General features: G+C 42.4%; 1 protein-coding gene across 1 annotated transcript in view; it reads right to left on the bottom strand.

Annotated features, from left to right (window-relative positions):
* CFAP74 (cilia and flagella associated protein 74) overlaps positions 1–18,946 on the bottom strand; it is a 116,913-nt gene that overhangs the window by 72,445 nt on the left and 25,522 nt on the right. Inside the window, exons 11-15 of the mRNA XM_036746930.1 lie at positions 17,772–17,921; positions 8,994–9,167; positions 7,204–7,322; positions 1,823–1,889; positions 940–1,029 (exon numbers count right to left, since the gene is read on the bottom strand). Of these exons, the coding sequence (XP_036602825.1) occupies positions 940–1,029; positions 1,823–1,889; positions 7,204–7,322; positions 8,994–9,167; positions 17,772–17,921 (600 nt within the window). The remainder of the gene's footprint in view (positions 1–939; positions 1,030–1,822; positions 1,890–7,203; positions 7,323–8,993; positions 9,168–17,771; positions 17,922–18,946) is intronic.

The following is an 18,946-nucleotide window of genomic DNA, read 5'->3' as shown; positions in this document are numbered from 1 at the left end:
CCCAATGGATGTAACAAATGCTCCAATTCCTGTACATGAGAAATGTCTCTGTTGCATTTAAGAACTCTTCTACATTATAAAGCATTCTGTAAAACGAAGAACGTGTTAACGACGCCAATGGGCTGGAAAATTATTGGACTTGGGAGAATAAAGAAGTGAGTGTTGCGTCTTCTCTCTGGTCTGTTATGTATGTAGCTCTCAAAGGCTAAACTGGAGACGATTCATTGATTTTACTGGAAATTTGCTCCAGATCCCAGCAGGAAATTAAGTCTTGGGCCGTTCATGAATTCCTAGGTATCCTCAAGTCTTTCCTTTCTCATATAGCCTGAATGTCTACGAATGTGTGCTTAACTTTATCAGTTTTTCAATTATTTGATCAATTTTTAAAAAAATCTGGGGCTGAACCTGTGACTTCAGGGCACAGTGAGCTCCCTGAGAAGAATTCCCTTTAGGAAGGCAGGTGGGCACCCCCTCTTCGACTTCAGTGTTTAGAGAGCTGCCTGGGAGCACCATGAGGTTAAATGAGACAGCTGAGAAACAGCAGAAGCAGAACTTGAATCCGGGTCTGCCTGACTCTGAGGCCTGGCTTCCTTCCACTACTCCATGCTGCCTCATAGTTTGATTGGAGGTCAATCAATTTCATCCATTAGGAATTTAGGCCAATATCTAATCCACAAACACCCATCAAGGGAAGGCCTCCAACAGATCTGAATCAGAGGCAGAATTAGATTGTGGGGAAAAGGGCCACTCCAGGGAATATGCTCTGGGTTTAGGAGATGAGGAGGCTCAGTGGCCAGACAGCGTGGTGGATTTGGACATGGCCCTTGGAGACTCTTCGCTCTTGGGCTAGACATTTGCTTGTCTTAACTCCATGAACATTTATTTCTCAACCAAGAAGATCTTGGGGGAAAAGTAGATTGTGTAAATTCTTTTACTTACAACACATTTCTTTGTTGTACATTTCAGTGGGATAGAAAATGAACCTGTCTGAGCCAAAAATGTTATGTTGCCTTCAAGATCTTTATTTATCTTTAAAAAACAAAACAGAACAAAACAAAATGACCATTATGAACCTTTCTCCTTCCCTCTTTCCCTCCCTCCTTTCCTCCTTCACTTTTCTTTTCTTCCTTCTTCTCTCCCTCTTTCCCTTCCTTCCTTCTCTCCCTTTTTTCTCCTTCCTTCCCTCCCTTCTTTCCTCCTTCCTTCCTTCTCCTCCTTCCTTCCCTTGGGCCTCAGTTTCCTCATCTGTAAAAGGAAGGGTTGGATTCAAAAGCTTCTGAGGCCTCTTCCAACTCTGGATCTATGACCCTGGGATTCCTATGGAGTAGCAAAGCACCTGCTAGGGAGCCAATACACCCACCCACCCCATGTGCCTGGGACTGCCTTCCCCAAAAGGACGTCTCCCAGAATCACTTGCTGCACCACTAAGGGACATGGGCTTAGCAAACTCAGACCATCACAACTGAGCCTTAGCAAGCTGTTCAAGAGCCTTTGTGGACTGTTTATTCTCATGTTCTCCCCTACCTGCAACCCTGGAAGAAGATGGGTCAGTTTGATAATGGGACGCTGACCCAGAGGACCATGCAGAGCTAACTTAAATATCTTCCCTCTCCTTAAACCAGGCATGGGTAGAGCTCCTGAGGCTCGTCTCCTTGCCTGGGTTTCCCTTCCTCTTCACCTGTCACTAACAATGACAGTGAGTATGATTTTGTTTCTTTCAGCAGAAATCGAGACATGAAACTCTGGTAACCCAAGGAGTGACTGTAGCAGGCTTAACCCAACCCTGTTGCTTCCATGTGGTCCTTGGATGAAAAACACTTACCATCGGCTTAAAAGTGATGAGGACCTCGCATGAAATTCCAGCTGACATTGGACCTGGAGGATCAAAGCTGCAAACACAATAGCAAAGAGCTTAATTAGACTGATAAAGAAATAACTTGTCCTTCTTAGAGCTTTGGGCCAGAAGTATCCGAGTTGCCAAAGTTCACTGCTGGGACCAAAAGGGGCTTTGGGGAGGAAATAGATGAAGCAGTCAGTCCTGAATACAATTTGTTGTTGTTCAGTCATTTTCAGTTGTGTCTGACTGTGATTCCATTTGGAGTTTTATTGGCAAAGATACTGGAGTGGTTTGCCATTTCCTCCTCCAGTTCATTTTGCAAGTGAGGAAACTGAGGCAAACAAGATGAAGTGACTTGCCCAGGGTCACACAGCCAGTAAGTGTCTAAGGTCACATGTGAACTCGGGTCTTCCTAACATCAGGCCAGGCCTTCTGTCCACTTGGCAGGGTGAAGGGAAGGTCCCAGAGGAAAGGGCATGTGCATTGAATGGAGAAGCCCATGGGAAGTGGGTTGGTTAGTTGCTGTTCTTCATTCTCAGAGAGGACCAAAATGACATCACTATGCTAGAATCAAGTTTCAGGGTGTCCAGCTGTGGTTGATCAGACCAATATGAATGCTCTACCACAGGTTGGGCACAAATAGCCCATGTGAACATTTGGGGTGGATTCTCTAAATTTGCCCATCTAGCATTTCTTTTGAGCTGTTTCAACTCCGCTTTGCTTGTAGAGCACAGCACCTTCGCTGATGAGGGCATGCCATGCTGGGTGGTCCTGTGCCAGTGTCTCCCATGCCACATAATCAATTCCAAAGTTCTTAAGAGAAACCTTGAGAGTGTCCTTGTATCGCTTCTGACCACCATGTGAATGCTTGCCCTGCGTGAGTTCTCCATAAAATAGTCTTTTTGGCAAGCGTACGTTTTTCATTCAAACAATGTGGTCAGCCCATCGGAGTTGCACTCTCTGCAAGGGAGGTAGGGCTAAGAGAAGGGCATGAGGGCAGCCTGATGAGGTCCTCACCCTGATATCAGGCCTGATTCCTCTGAACTAGGGCAGCCCACCCTGCCTCTTACCCTGGAATCAGGACTGACACCTCCCAAGCAGGACTGGGCAGGGGCAGAGTTGCTTCTAGGGAACTTCCAGCCCTGTATTTTGGGAGCTGTGGTAGTAGTGATGGTGATGATGGTGATGGGGTTGTGATTATGGTGGTGGTGATGATAATATAACCTGCTGCCATTGCTGGCTGGCTGATCTGCCACAGTGTCTGAAATGCTAACATCAATTACTTCTCTGGTTAAGACACTGAGACACCTCATTCCAGGTGCTGAGGGGACACAGCTCAAGTCAGTTTAGGTGTTGGAAGGGGGTGAACTCCCATAGTTCTTTCTTTAGGATCCTCTCCAGTTGTCCTGAACTATGTCTGGCCACTGGACCCAAATGGCTCTGGAGGAGAAAGTAAGGCTAGTGATTTTGCCCAGACCTCCCTCACTTAAATCCAGTTCACTTGCAAGTCATGGCATCATCTTTCAGAATGAAGGACAAACCACAAATATCACCTCCTTCTTCATGTTTTTGCACTTTATGGCAATGTTCTATGCCACCTCTCTCTCTGACATGACTGTGTTCTCCTTGGGGGTACACCCACATGATGGCTCAACTATGTCTGTATCCCTTTGACTAAATATCTAATATATTGCTCCACAAATGTTTTCCACAGGGGAGCTGCTACTACAGGGGAGACACCTGGGCATCATAAAGATCTTGAATGTTAGAAATGGGAAAGGGCCATGAGAGGAGAAAGGCTCCCAACAGAAGGTAATAATGCTGGTGTCATACTTCTGCCTAAAGTTATCCCTTATTAAGGCAACAGATTACTGACAAATTCAAAATAGTGACCTTTGTTGGTGACAAGATCACAAGGTCCCAGCCCAAGCTCACAGGGTCATTGTTTGGACTTAGAGTGAATGTAAACAGCAATTGTTTCTGTTTTGGTCAGAAACCTTGAGGGTCTTTCACACTCAGATTGTTTTTTTTTGACTAGGTAAAAGAGGCCATTCTTTGCCTCATTTCTTCCCTAGCCTTAATCACTGAATGGGTATTGCCTCAATCAAACTGAGACCTAGGAAAGACTTTAACCTAAAAAGGCCAAGGTCTCCCACTGCACCCAGGGCCATCTCCAGTCGTCCTGATCTATATCTTGCCACTGGACCCAGATGGCTCCAGAGGAGAAAGTGAGGTTGGTGATTTTGCACAGCCTTCCCTCACTTAAATCCAATTCACTTGCAAGTCATGGCATCACCTTCCTGATGTCGTGATCCTCTTTGAGAATGAAGGACAAACATGACTTCCTAATAAATGGATGGTATTTGTATAGCCTTGAAGTATTGCTGATGGTGGCTGGTGGTGATTCTCCACCAACCTAGGCATAGATAGTTCTGCCCCAATACTCTCTCAGGTCCAACAAGCTTTGACTGGGTTCTCAAGAGATTTCTCTCCAATTGGTGAATTTGGTATCCTGATTGGGGTGGGGGGAGGGAGTGGTACAAAACAGGCATATTGAGATCAGGACCTGATGGCCCAGAGGAATGATTCAGTCACACTCTTTTCCTCAGAAGACTGGAGAGGAAGGACAAAGCCCACTGACCTTGTCCTAGCATTTCCAGCCTCATTTATATGCTTGGAGAATAACAGCAGCATTCTCAAGTACAAAGGACAAGGCTCAAAATAGGACTTGGAATGTAAAGGGAAATTCACTAGGCCAGGAGCTGCCAGAGAGGGAGCTTTAGACAATGGGTAGTAGCTGGCTCCATATGGAATTGTTTAGATTCCAACAGGCTGTGGTAGGGGCTGGTGGGGGATCAGCACCACAGCTTCCTAGTGGATGGAGCAGCCAAAATTTCGGAGTGCATCTCGGCTTAGCAAAGTGGCAGATGGCACCAAGCTATGAGATGGAATCTTTGAAGAATGAAACCAGCGAATGGAAGATATGACTTACTGATTTGAGTGGACAGCCTAGAATGTTAACTCGTTGACATCAAACTGGGGTCTTCTGACTAGCCAGCTGAAAGGCCTCTGACTATTTGGGATGGACCCAACTAATCTCTTAATTCTAAGCTTGGATCTTGGCACCAATAATGGTCCTATTTCAGATTTGTCAGTAATCTGTTGCCTTAATCAGGAATGGCTTTAGGCAGAAGTATGACACCAGCTTTCTTACCCTCAGTTGGGAGCCTTTCTCTTCTCATGGCCCTTTTCCATCTCTGACACCCAAGATCTTTATGATGCCCAGGCATCTCCCTAGAAGTACCAGCTCCCCCATGGAAAATACTTGCTGAGCAGCATGTAATATATTTAGTAAAAGGAATGCAAAGATAGGTGAACCACCATGTAGGTGCACCCCCAAGGAAAGCACAGTCATGTTAGGGGGAGGGAGGACATAGAACACTGCCATAAAGTTCAAAAACACAAAGAAGGAAGTGATAGGGATCCTAAAGAAGGAACTATGGGAGTTTACTTCCTTCTAATATCTAAACTGACTTGAGCTGTGCCCCCGCAGTATCTGGGGAGCTAATGTACTATGCCTGAATGAATGCTAAGGTATAAGGTAGTAGGAAGTGATAATGGCTTCTTCCCAGATTACATTTTTTAATGGGGAGTCTCATGTCTTAAGCCAGAGGAGTAACTGATGTTAGTATTTCAGACATTGTGGCAGATCAGCCAGCCAACAGTGCCAGCTGAAAGTTACATCATCACTACCAACGCCACAACACCATCACCACCACCATGATCATCACCACCACCAACACTGCAATCACAATCACTACCATCATCACTACCACCACCACCACCATAATCATAACCACTAACATCACCATCATTATTACCACCACTACCACCAAAACCATCACCATCACCACCACCAACACTAATCACAATCACTACCATTATCACTACCACCACCACCACCACTGTCATTGTCGTCATCGTCGTCACCACCACTGCCACCACCAGCACCACCACCATCACTATCATCATCATCATTACCACCACCACCACCACCATCATCACTACCACCACCACCACCACCACCACCATAATCACAACCACTAGCATCACCATCATTATTACCACCACTACCACCAAAACCATCACCATCACCACCACTAACACTATCATCATCATCACCACCACCACCAGCACCAGCACCACCACCATCACTATCATCATCATCACTACCACCACCACCACCACCACCACCACCACCACCATAATCACAACCACTAGCATTACCATCATCATTACCACCACTACCACCAAAACCATCACCATCACCACCACTAACACTATCATCATCATCACCACCACCACCACCAGCACCACCACCATCACTATTATCATCATCACTACCACCATCACCACCATCATCATCACTACCATCATCATCATCATCATCATCATCATCATCATTACTACCACCAACACCATCATCGGCATAGTTAGTATTTAAATAGCACTTTAAAGTTTGTAAAGTACTTTCCGTATGTTAACCCATTTGACCTCACAACAATCCTGGGAATGGGTGGGGTGAGTGTTAACATATAAAGACTCATGGTTGTTATTGCAAGAGACTAGGGATAAATCCTTGCTAGCTAGGTTGTGCAATGGATAGGGCACTGGGCAGATCCAGTAGATCTGAATTCCAATCCTGCCTCACATACTTACTAATTATGTGACTCTGGGCAAATGACTTAACCTCTCTGAGTCTCAGCTTCCTGAAGGGGTTGGATTCAATGGCCTTCCAGATGTAAATCTCCTATGATTACTAGGAACAAAAGTGATGTTGGACAGGCTGGGTTGCTCACCAATGTAAGTATAAAGTAATCTAGTAAGATAGTGTAGAAGGGGACTGTCCAAGGAGCCTGTAAGGCACCAGTAGGTACTAAGGTCAGCAATCTTGGGCAACAACATTCCATGGAGATAAAAGGCACTGTGTCTTCCCAAGTTTTCTGCCAGTGTCCTCCTCCAGGGATACCACCTTTGCTGAGAATAGCAGATGGGAGTAAGGGAGATCCAATTGCTTTGAGGAGCTCAAGAGCAACCAAAAACCCCAGCCAATTCTTGTAACAAACTCTGTATACTTTAGTTTTTTAAAAAAAGAAAACATATTTGGGACACTGTGATTTCCTCTGGGCTTGATTCAAAGTTCATTAAATGCCTAATGGTGGGAGTTAATGTATGTTAAGGTGACTTAGTGAATTTGAGTTGAATTAGTAAACAGAAACCGCTGAATTCCCATGCCTCTGAGACATATGGCTAAGTCCCCAAATTTAGGTTTTCAGAATTGATCCTTCTTAGCTCTGTGTACTTACTGGATAATAATGAAGTCCTTGAGATGATCCTCAACTCCCACCAGCTTGCAGTAGTTAATAGTGTAAGACGCGTTGATTAATGTCATCTTTTTTTTATACGTTTTACCAACATCAAAGTTCTAGAAATATCAAAGAGGAAGATATTCTTCAAAAGAGAGCTGGCATCGGTTTCATAGATTTGTCAGGGAAGAAATTAAGCAATCGATGTTGGAGAAGCTCAGACACATACAAAGTGACATCTTCCTTTCATTAACCATGTTTGTTTGAGATTCATATTGTTAATACACTTGAGATCTCTGTTCAACTACAGGAATAACAAGCCTTTCAACATTTATGGCATAAATGATCACCGAATCAATTTCTTTTTTAAAAAAATTCAATTTTACTTTATTATTTGCTCTGAATTTTGTTCCTTTCACCTCCTTCCCCGCCCCCCCCCTTATCAATTTCAGTTGAACAAATACTTATCAAGCAATGACTATGCTCAAGGCTTTATACTGGGCACCAAGAAGAGAAAGCTGAAACAAGATGGTCCCCAAGGTGTTCATTCTCATTTGGGTTATAAAGGTTTATTCTTGTGTATATGTAACCCTACTGTGTGATAAATGAGTGGAAAAGGTCAAACATGGAGGGGTGAGAGTTTGAAGAGAAGGGGTTCATTTGTAACTTGGTGGTTGGAGATGGTGGCACCTAAAGTTAGTGTGTTAGACGATTTTCAAGGGAATGTTGGATTTTTTCCTTCCTTGGAAGCAAAACAAAGAAAAAGAAAAAAAGAAAAGGAAGGAAAAAAAGGAAGGAAGAAAAAAGAAAGGAAGGGAGGGAGAAAGGAAGGAATGAAGGAAGGAATGAAGGAAGGAAGGAAGGAAGGAAGGAAGAGAAAAAGGAAGGAAGGAAGGGAGGGAGAAAGGAAGGAAGGAAGGAAGGAAGAAAGAGAGAAAGGAAGGAAGGAAGGAAGGAAGAGAGGAAGGAAGGAAGGAAGGAAGGAAGGAAGGAAGGAAGGAAGGAAGGAAGGAAGGGAGGGAGAAACAACCAAACTAATTTAAGGTCAGCTCCAAATGAAAATACTTATTATGAAAAAACTGCATGTGAGCTTAGTATGTGGACTGCTTAATCCAGAATTTCTAAGCAAAAACTCTCCTAACAATTGGCTAATGTCAGGTGCTCAGGTCAAATAATAACACATCACAGGAGGGAACTATGTGTTTGCCCAATGATATCAGAATCAACCCATCAACAAACATTAATCAAGTGCCTTTGACACGTGCCAAGCACCATTCTCCTAAGTGCAGAGTATTCAGAAACAGGGCAAAATAATGGTAGCCCCTGTCCTTTAAGGGGCATAGTATGCACTGTCTTCCCTTTTAGAATGTAAATTCTCAGGCATCCTGGGAGCAATTTTATGCCTCCTGTCAGATAAGTCAAGTCAGTGAGCTCCCTCCCCCCCTACCCCACACCTTGCCATCTTGTTAAGAGACTATGAAAGTTCAATTTTGGCTCTTATGAGAGATTTAAACTTTTTCTGGGGCACTATTTCTTTAATTGACCTTTATGGTCAATCTTTGACCCCTCTGAAAGCATTTATTCCTTAAAAAACATCAGACATATTGCAAGATCTCATAAAGATGGCAGCTAACTTGCTTTAATCATTTCTTCTTCTCGTAGTCATCGGAGAACAATAACAAGTCTTTTTTTTTAAAGACCCAGACCAAAAGATAGAAGATGTTGGATGATCCAAAGCAAGTAAATTTTTAAAAATGCTTTTGTTTCCTCAGTCCCTTATGAAAACCCACCTTAAAGTGAATGAGATCAGGCTTGCTATAGAAGGGGCAGCCCTTAAATTCACGCCCAGACACTACTTGTTTATGGATCATCCCGCTCCTGAGTTTCTCCAGTGTGTTCGCCAAGATGTCTTGTTCCATCTTGGTCCCACCCACAGGCTTGTGTTCCACCTCATCTTTTGGCACCTTGAAATTTAATCAAAAGTTTTAAAGTATTAATAATAAATCTATGCCAAGATGTCTCTTCAGGAACAGGAACAGATTGTAAAAGAATAAAAGGTCAATGACTTGATATGTTAACAAAGTACAAAGCCAAGATTTGCCAGTTGCCAGCGAAGAGAGCAGACAAAGGACATGGGTTCACCATATCTCTTTTTTGGGGGTTAAAGAATTTCAGAATTATCTAGTCAAACCCATATCTGAACCACAATTCCCTCACGACAGATCTATTAACCTGTCATCTAAAACCTTCCTTGATGGGAAGGGGCATCCAATGTGCTCCCAACGCAGTTCATTCTACTTTTGGATAGTTGCAATCTCCTCCTCCATCCATTGAGAAGGCAAGCAATGTGATATTAATTTTACATGTGAAATCATGCAAAACATTTCCATATAAAGATGGCTGCAATTATTAGGAGGTTTTAATGTCAAGTGAATTTGCTTCCTTGCAATGTCTACCTTTTGGTCCTTCTACCTTCAGGGTCCAATGAGAACAAGTCTGAGCCTTCCACATGATGGCCCTTCAAATACTTGAAGACAGCTACCATATTTTGCCCCACCTTTACAACCCTAAGTAACCTCATCTCTAGGCTAAATATTGACAAGTCCTTTACTGTATTCAAATATGAGCTGCCCCACTGGGGACTGAAGTAGAACTGGCCAGTTGGACGACACAGCTTTTCTTTTTCTTTCTTTCTTTTTTCTTTCTTTCTCTTCCTTCTCTTCCTTCCTTCCTTCCTTCCTTCCTTCCTTCCTTCCTTCCTTCCTTCCTTCCTTCCTTCCTTTCCTTCCTTCCTTCCCTTCCTTCCTTTCCTTCCTTTCCTTCCTTCCTTCCTTCCTTCCTTTGCTTCCTTCCTTTGGTTGCTTCCTTCCTTCCTTCCTTCCTTCCTTCCTTCCTTCCTTCCTTCCTTCCTTTCCTTCCTTCCTTCCTCTCTCCCTCTCTTCCCTTCCCTTCCATTTCCTTCCCTCTGTCCACATAGGGTATCATACCATTACCTATGGGTACTCTACCCAAAGGAATGTAAATTTTGATCACTGAAACCTTTTTTTTCTTAAGGATTGCTCCTTAAACCCAAATCACTCTGGCTCTCATTGATTGGCCAACAATAGGCCACAGGCCAATCCCCACTTGGTCATTGTTTGGGCCCTGATTGGCTCAGAGTGAATGCAAATAGCAATTGTTGTTGCTTTGGTCAGAAACCTTGAGGGTCTTTCACACCCAGATTGATTTTTTTTTTTGGACTAGGTAAAGAGGCCATTTTCCGGCCTCATGTCTTACCTAGCCTTAATCACTGAATGGGCATTGCCTCAGTCAAATTGAGACCTGAGAAAGACCTTAGCTTAAAAAGGCCAAGGTCCTGCACTGCATCCAGGTCCATATCCAGTTGTCTTGATCTATATTTTGCCGCTGGACCCAGATGGTTCCAGGGGAGAAAGTGAGGCTGGTAACTTTGCACAGCCCTTCCTCACTTAAATCCAATTCACTTGCATGTCATGGCATCATCTTGGTGTCAAGGTCCTCTTTGAAAATGAAGGACAAGCAATACCACCACATATGACATGAAGTATAGGTTTGTCCCCATCCTGGTTGGCCTCTGAACAGTCTCCAGCTTATCACTCACTCCCAAGGTGGTCCAGCCAGAGCAGAGTACAGCAGGGTTATCGCCTCCTTGTTTCTAGATGTTATACCTGCCTCTCACAATCCATCAGCATTTTGGCTGTTACATCATTCAGATTAGATAAGCAAGACTTAGAAAGAAAAGCAGCATATGGTTGTCTAGACTTTGATAAACACAAGAACAGAAATTGCTGGGTAAAGAACTCTTAACAAGAACTTTGGGGAAAATATTTTCTAACAGTCATGAGAAAAATGGGTTTAGACTAGTATCTTATACCACAGAGCACAATGAATTCCAAATAGATGAAGCCAAAGATGATTAAAAAGTTAGAGGAGGATGCAAGGCCAGAGCTCTTGCAGCTGTGGATTAGAGATGAATTTATAACTAACACGACATAGAGAATATTATAAACCATGAAATAGATTACTTAATTACAAAAAAATAAACTTTTATAAAATAATATAGTTAGAATAAGAATAAAAACAGAATGGGAAAAGGAATCTCTGCATAAAATATCTCTGAGAAAAGTCAGGCATCCAAAATTTATGGGAAATTGACACAAGTCGATGATGAAAAGCCATTCCATAATAGACAAGTCATCAAAGGATGTGAATAAATGGTTCTGAAATGAAGAAAGACAAGCTATCAAAAATCACAGATTGAAATTGCTAATAATCAGAGAAATGCAAATAAGACCCATAAGCTCACATCCATGAAACTGGTACAGATAGTTAAAGACTGAAAAATTCAATAAGATGGCTTACTAGTGGTGGGTTGTAATTAACCCAACCACTATGGAAAACAATTTGGAACTTTAAAATTCAATAAGCATTTATTAAGTACCCATTATGTACCAAGCACTGCACTAGGCATTAGAGATCCAGGAAAAAAAGAAAAACAGTCTCTGACCTCAAGAAACTTACATTCTGCTGGGGTGGGAGTGGGGGGAGGAAAACATGTAACCAATTAGTAAATACAATAGTTTTAATAGCTTTAAATGTCATAAAGACTTTTGGGACACCCCATATGCAAAGTAAATTATGGGGGAGGTTGGTCAAGAGGGGCTTCCTGAAGGTTAAGGCATTGGAAGTGAACCTTTAAGGTAACTTGGGGACTCCAATAGGTGAATTTGAGTGATGACAGACAAAGAAACAGAGGTGGTAGATGAAACACTGTGTATGGAGAACAGCAAGGAAGGCAATTTGTGATTTACTTGACATAAGGACAACTCCCTAACATTTGCAGCCATCCTCATATGGAAATATGTTTTGCATGATTTTGCAAGCATAATTAATGTCACATCGCTTGATTATGAAGGCTTCAAATATCAAACAGAAGTCTACGTTTAACCTAGAGGCAAAGAAGAGCCATTGTAAGCCGGGGGTGTCATGGTTGGACCTGTGGTTCAGGAGTCTCAGTTTGGTGGCTGTTCAGAGGATGGACTGGAAAGGGGAGAGGCTAGAGGCAGGGAGATAAATTGGAAGGCTTCTAGTCTAGGTAAGAGGTGAGGAGTAACTGAACTTCAGTGGTGGTGAAGAAAAGGAAGAAATGTTATGTCTACAGGAAGACTAGGCAATTGACTGGACATGAGAGGGGAAAACTGAGGCTAGCTCAGAGCTAGGAAATATGTGAGTGACTGGAAGGATAGTGTTGATCTTGAAAAACATAGAGAAGTGTGGAAGAGGACTGGATTTCAAGGGGAAGATAATGATTGCCATTTTGACCAGATTGATTCTGTGATGCCTATAAGATATCCAGGAGAAGATATCTTGTAAGCAGCTGGTGATATAATGAAACTCAGTAGAGAAGAGTGAGCATAAGGTATGTAGATTTGGGAGTCATCTACAAAAAACAGATTGTAGAGAGAGAAGGGACTAATGCCCCCCAAAAGTCAAGTCAAGAAGCATTTTTAAGTGCCTTCCTACTATGTGCCAGGCGCTATGTTAAGCACTGAGGATCCAAAGAAAGACAAAAGACAGTCCCTGCTATCAAGCAGCTCACAGTCTAATGGGGTAGGCAACAGGCAAACTATTACATGCAATAAAATCTATACAGGATAAATGGGAAATTAACTTAGAGAAAAAGGAGCAGGGATTGGGAAAGGCTTCTTGTAGAAGGTAGAATTGTAGATGAGACCCTATGGAAGCTAGGGAAGCCAGGAGATAGAGATGAGGAGGAAGATAATTGCAGGTAAGGCAAAGAGCCTGTGAAAATGCCTAGAATTCTGGTCAAAATTCCCTTTGACCACTGATTCCACTGCTTGCTTTATAGTCAAGGTGGTTACTAACAATGAGACTTCTCTGTATAAAAATACTTGTAATGCCAGCTTTAAGCCTGGAGCATTTACATAAGACTCTCCTCACTAGTAGAGAGAATGATGACTCAGTGAGGCATGCCTGTGTAATGGGGAAAATTGTTCTAAGAGCTTTGGAGAGGGGAGATGTTCTTTTTCTTTCTTGATCTGAGAAAGGACAAATATGGTTCTAAGCTTTCTTTAGGGGAGAGATCCACAGAAATAGAAAAGACTTTGGAAGCAACTATGTAGGGAAAAGCAGACATGTCCTTGATTTTCAGCTGGCCTCCTTAGAGGCTTTAGGGAATTTCCCTTTGGGTGAGATTAAGGCTTCTCTCTCTTGGTTACAGCTGAGATAATCTCACTCCCAGTAGCAGAGTAAATTCATCCTATGTCTTCTAACATCTCTGATTCCTGTTTGTTATTTGCTTGGATAAATGGATTTACTTTCAATTCACTACTTGTGACAGTCTTTGTGTAACCAATATTTAACAAGGAGTCTAGTTTGCAGATGTAAGCTTGGGGTACCTCTTCCCCTTTAAGCAACAGCAACCAGGAAAGAGGCTTGAACCTAAAAAAATCATTTCTCTAGGCTAACAACTTTCAGGGAGGTGGAGGGATATAATTATAGTTCTTCAATACCCCTCTTTCTTAGAGGAGAACAGCACAATCAGCCTCCCATCCTCCAAGTCAACATCTCCTTGAGTCGCTTGCTTTCAAAGCTTCTACCTCAGTCAGAGAACCCTGGCAGTGAAATAATATATAGAGAAATACCTTTCCCACAGCACCTTAGAAAATATAAAGACTTTCTTATTTCCTTGTTCTTATGGAGGACTGCATATACTGGGCAAGTTAGTCAGCCACCGGGGGCAGAGCCAAGATGGCAGCTTAAAAACAGGTAATTGCTTGAGTTCTCCCACAAATCTCTCCAAACACCTGTAAAAAATGACTCTAAACAAATTCTAGAGGTACAGAACCCGTGAAATGACAGAGTGAAATAAGTCTCCAGACCAAGACAGCCTGGATGATCGCTGGGAAGGGTCTATCTCACCGTGTTGGGAACACAGTGCAACTCAGCTTGGGCTGCTCTAGAAGAGACCAGGCCAGAGTAGACTGGGTATAGCAGGCCTCAGGGCCCTGAATCACCGAGCTGTGGCAGTTTCCAGGCTTCTCAACCCACAAACACCAAAGACAATGGAGCAGGTCAGTGGGAAAACTGTTGGACCTGGGTGAGAGAAGTGTGTGGTCTGGCCCCAGCTCCGTGGTGGCAGAGGTGGCTGCAGATGCAGCTGTGGGTGCTGCTTCTGGAGCTCCAGACCCACAGACAGTGGGGGGAATTAGGCAGCTGATCAGAGGAGGAGTGCAGGGATCTCTTTGCTGGTGCTAAGGCAGCGTCTATCGCTTTGCCCTGCTTGGATCTAGGTCACAGTCCTGGTTGGCAGTCCTTGGGAGAGGAGGAGTACTGGTGTGGCAGAGCTTGTTGTAACTGTGGAGAGGGAGCCCTCCTGGTAGTTTACATGGCAGAAAGGAGTGCTTGCACTCACAGACCAGAGCACAGGCCAGGAGAGGAGTATCATATCACTGCAGAACAGAAGTAGCTCTGAAAACAGCATTGCAAAACCCCTGAAGCTTGGGACAAAGCACTCTCCACTCTGGAAGCAGTCATACCCTGACAAAGAGCTCAAAAGTCAAGTAATTGGCTGGGGAAATGAGCAGTCAGCATACAAGGTCCTTTGGTGACAAAGAAGATCAAAACATACAGTCAGAAGAAGTCAACAAAGTCAACGATCCTACATCAAAAGCCTCCAAGTAAAATATGAATTGGTTTCAGGCCATGGAAGAGCTCAAAAAGGATTTGGAAAATCAAGTAAGAGAAGTAGAGGAAAAATTGGGAAGAGAAATGAGAGTGATTCAAGAAAATCATGAAAAACGAGTCAATGACTTGCTAAAGGACACCCCAAAAAATACTGAAGAAAATAACACCTTAAAAAATAGACTAACCCAAATGGCAAAGAGCTCCAAAAAGCCAATGAGGAGAAGAATGCCTTAAAAGGCAGAATTAGCTAAACAGAAAAGGAGGTCCAAAAGACCACTGAAGAAAAAACTGTCTTAAAAATTAGAATGGAGCAAGTGAAAGCTAGTGACTTTATGAGAAATCAAGAAATTATAAAACAGAACCAAAGGAATGAAAAAATTGAAGACAATGTAAAATATCTCATTGGAAAAATGAATGACCTGGAGAATAGATCCAGGAGAGATAATTTAAAATTTTTTGGACTACCTGAAAGCCATGATAAAAAAAAGAGCCTAGACATCATCTTTCAGGAAATTATCAAGGAAAACTGCCCTGATGTTCTAGAACCAGAGGGTAAAATAGAAATGGAAAGAATCCACAGATCACCTCCTCAAAAAGATCCCCAAAAGAAAACTTTTAGGAATATTGTAGCCAAATTCCAGAGCTCCCAGGTCAAGGATTGCAAGCAGCCAGAAAGAAACAATTTGAGGATTGTGGAAACAATCAGGATAACACAAGATTTAGCAGCTTCTACATTAAGGAACTGAAGAGCTTGGAATATGATATTGTGGAGGTCAAAGGAGCTAGGATTAAAACCAAGAATCACCTACTCAACAAAACTGAGTATAATACTTCAGGGCAAAATATGGATTTTCAATGAAATAGAGGACTCTCAAGCATTCTTGATGAAAAAAACCAGAGCTGAATAGCAAATTTGACTTTTAAATACAAGAATCAAGAGAAGTGTGAAAAGGTAAACAGGAAAGAGAAATCATAAGGGACTTACTAAAGTGGAACTGTTTTGTTTATATTCCCATATGGAAAGATGATATTTGTAACTCATGAAACCTTTCTCAGTATTAGGGTAGTTGAAGGGAATATACATATATATAGACAGAGGGCACAGAGTGAGTTGAATATGAAGGGACAATATCTAAAAAATAAAATTAAGGCATGAGAGAGGAATATCTAGGGAGAAGGAGAAAGGGAGATATAGAATGAGGTAAATTATCTCACATAAAAGTGGCAAGAAAAAGCTGTTATAATGGAAGGGAAGAGGGGGTAGGTGAAAGGGAATGAGTGAATCTTGCTCTCATCAGATTTGGCTTAAGGAGGGAATAACATACACACTCAATTGGTTTTCTTACCCTACAGGAAAGTAGGGGGGGAGGTGACAAGGGGGGGATGATAGAAGGGAGGGCAGATTGGGGTAGGAGGTAGTCAAAAGCAAACACTTTTGAAAAGGGACAGGGTCAAAGGAGAAAATTGAATAAAGGGGGTCAGGATAGGATGTAGGGAAATATAATTAGTCTTTCACAACATGACTGTTATGGAAGTATTTTGCATAACGATACATATATAACCTATATTGAATTGCTTGCCTTCTCAAGAAGGGTGGGTGGGGAGGGAAGAAGGGAGAGAATTTGGAACTCAAAGTTCTAAAAACAAATGCTTAAAAAAGTTGTTTTTACATGCAACTGAGAAATAAGATATACAGGCTATGGGGTATAGAAATCTATCTTGTCCTACAAGAAAGTAATGGGGAAAGGGATGGGGAGAGGGTGAAGTGGGGTGAGAGAAGGGAGGGCAGACTGGGGAAAGGTGCAATCAGAATACATGACATCTTGGTGTGGAGGGGGGAGGGTAGAGATGGGGAGAAAATTCGTAACTCAAAATCTTGTGGAAATGAATGTAGAAAACTAAAAATAAATTTAAAAAAGAAAAAAAGAATAAAGTAAGTGAAAAAAACATGCTAAAAAAAAAAGATGGTCAGCCACAACTAGAATGTGATTCATGTTAGTCCTTTCTTTACAGAGACAGAGAGTCAATGAACAAAAGCTCCAGAGGCTTGTTGGCCCTCATGATCTCTGAGGTTGGTAGCCCTTTCCACTGGATATATCAGAGACAAGTCCCATACTGACTACCATCTGCTGCCATGTTGGGCCAGCAGAATCTGTTTCTTATTAAATCAAGTGCCTCCTCTTCACCCAAAATTCCAAAATCATCATGGAGGGCAGTCATGCCGCTAAAGTGAACATCTTGGGTAGCACCAGCTGCTTCCTGATACTAGATGTGGGTGGGATCATCTATAGTTGGCTATAACTCCCCAGGGCGCAGTTCCAACCTTAATCCATTCTAGAGGTATCATCACATCTTCAGAGCACCGGCACACATTATGAAGACGTCTTCTCAGTCTAATAATATAAATCAAACTTATAGTTGGCTAGAGCTATCTTGAATGGGCAGCTTTTAACTTGGTGCTGTCAGTGGATGGCTGCCCAGCACAGGTAGTGAGGGTTTGCTCAGGCTGGATTTGAACTCAGGTCTTCCTGATCCAAGGCCCAGCACTCTATCCACCACACCCTCTAGCTGCCTTTGTATTAGACAGCTTATATGCACCATAAAATCCCCTTTATGTTGAAAGACAGTAGGTAGTATTGAAAAACAGAAAAACCTCTTCTCTTATTTTTCTCAGTGTTGACCTTTTCAGGCCTAGATTTAGGTTTTGCTGATAAGCACCAAGAAAGAGTCACATCTGAATTATATAACTATTCATTTGGAAATTTAAGAGATAGAATCAAGTAAAGGCCAGACTGCTAATTTGTAGAGCTATGTAATTTAAACAAACAAGTGAAAGCTCTTACCTTGTAGGGCTTATACTTTTCACTCCAGAGCCCCATAATTTCTGGCTCTGTTAGAGTTTCTCCTTCCTGACTATTAAGCAATTCTTCATCAGTGGAGCCAACGCTCAAACAACACTCCTGTTCAGATATGGAAGCATGTCTGTGACTGTCCTGCAATCAGAGATGGAAAACACTCAGCACAGCATGTTGGATGGGGGCTCAGAGCTATTTAACTATTATATCTTCATTTGAGACTAGAATGATAAAATGTTTACTTTAGAAAATGCACACAATTCTTTTTTTTAATTGGGTTTTTTTGCACACAATTCTTCTATTAATTTCTTGCCGTCAAATATTGCCAACCTGCATTCTTTCCTTCCATTCACACATCATTAAAAACAAAGAGATAACTCTTTGAGTATTTTTACAGTGACACATAACATTTTAATACAGCAATTAGAAAGTTAAAATGTATGATGTACCCAGATTAGTTACACAGAGAAGAAGGGAAGTGAATAAATGTTTATATAGCGCCTACTACTATGTGCCAGGCACTGTTCTAAGCACTTTACAAATATTATCTCATTTGATTCCTGGGAAGTAGGTGCTATTATCTCCATTTCACAGTTGAAGAAACTGAGGCAGACAGTGGTTAAATGATTTGCCCAGGGCCACACAGCTAGTGTCTGAGGCTAGATTTGAACTTGGTCTTCCTGACTCTAGACCCAGCACTCTATCCACTGTACCTCCTAGCTGCTTCATGGTTTTCCCTTTTTCCTGTGTCAATTGCATGATTTCCTCTCCCTTACCACCTCTTAACCCTTTAAAACCTTCCACTTCATTCTTCCTAAGACCTTGCAGAATAATCTTGGGCAGCTCCTGAAGAGCAAGAAAGATACAAAGAACAAGGGAGGAAGGTTAGAGATTGAAATATCATTGGCTTTCCCTGTATTTGCTGTTGAGGGTATAGGGAAAGTTTCCTGTAGAAGGTGGGATTTTAGCTGGGACTTAAAAGGAAGCCAGGAGAAGAGGAGGGAGAACATTCCAGGAATGGGGGACAGCCAGGGAAAACAGCCAAGAGGCCAGTGTCACTGGATCAAAGAGCGCAAGGTGTAGGAAGACTGGAAAGGTGAGAGGGGGCTTGGTTATGAAAGGCATTGAATGCCAAACAGAGCATTTTATACTTGATCCTGGAG

Source organism: Trichosurus vulpecula, chromosome 2 (assembly GCF_011100635.1).
Source record: "Trichosurus vulpecula isolate mTriVul1 chromosome 2, mTriVul1.pri, whole genome shotgun sequence".
NCBI lineage: Eukaryota > Metazoa > Chordata > Mammalia > Diprotodontia > Phalangeridae > Trichosurus > Trichosurus vulpecula.
This window is presented reverse-complemented; position numbering and strand designations above follow the sequence as displayed.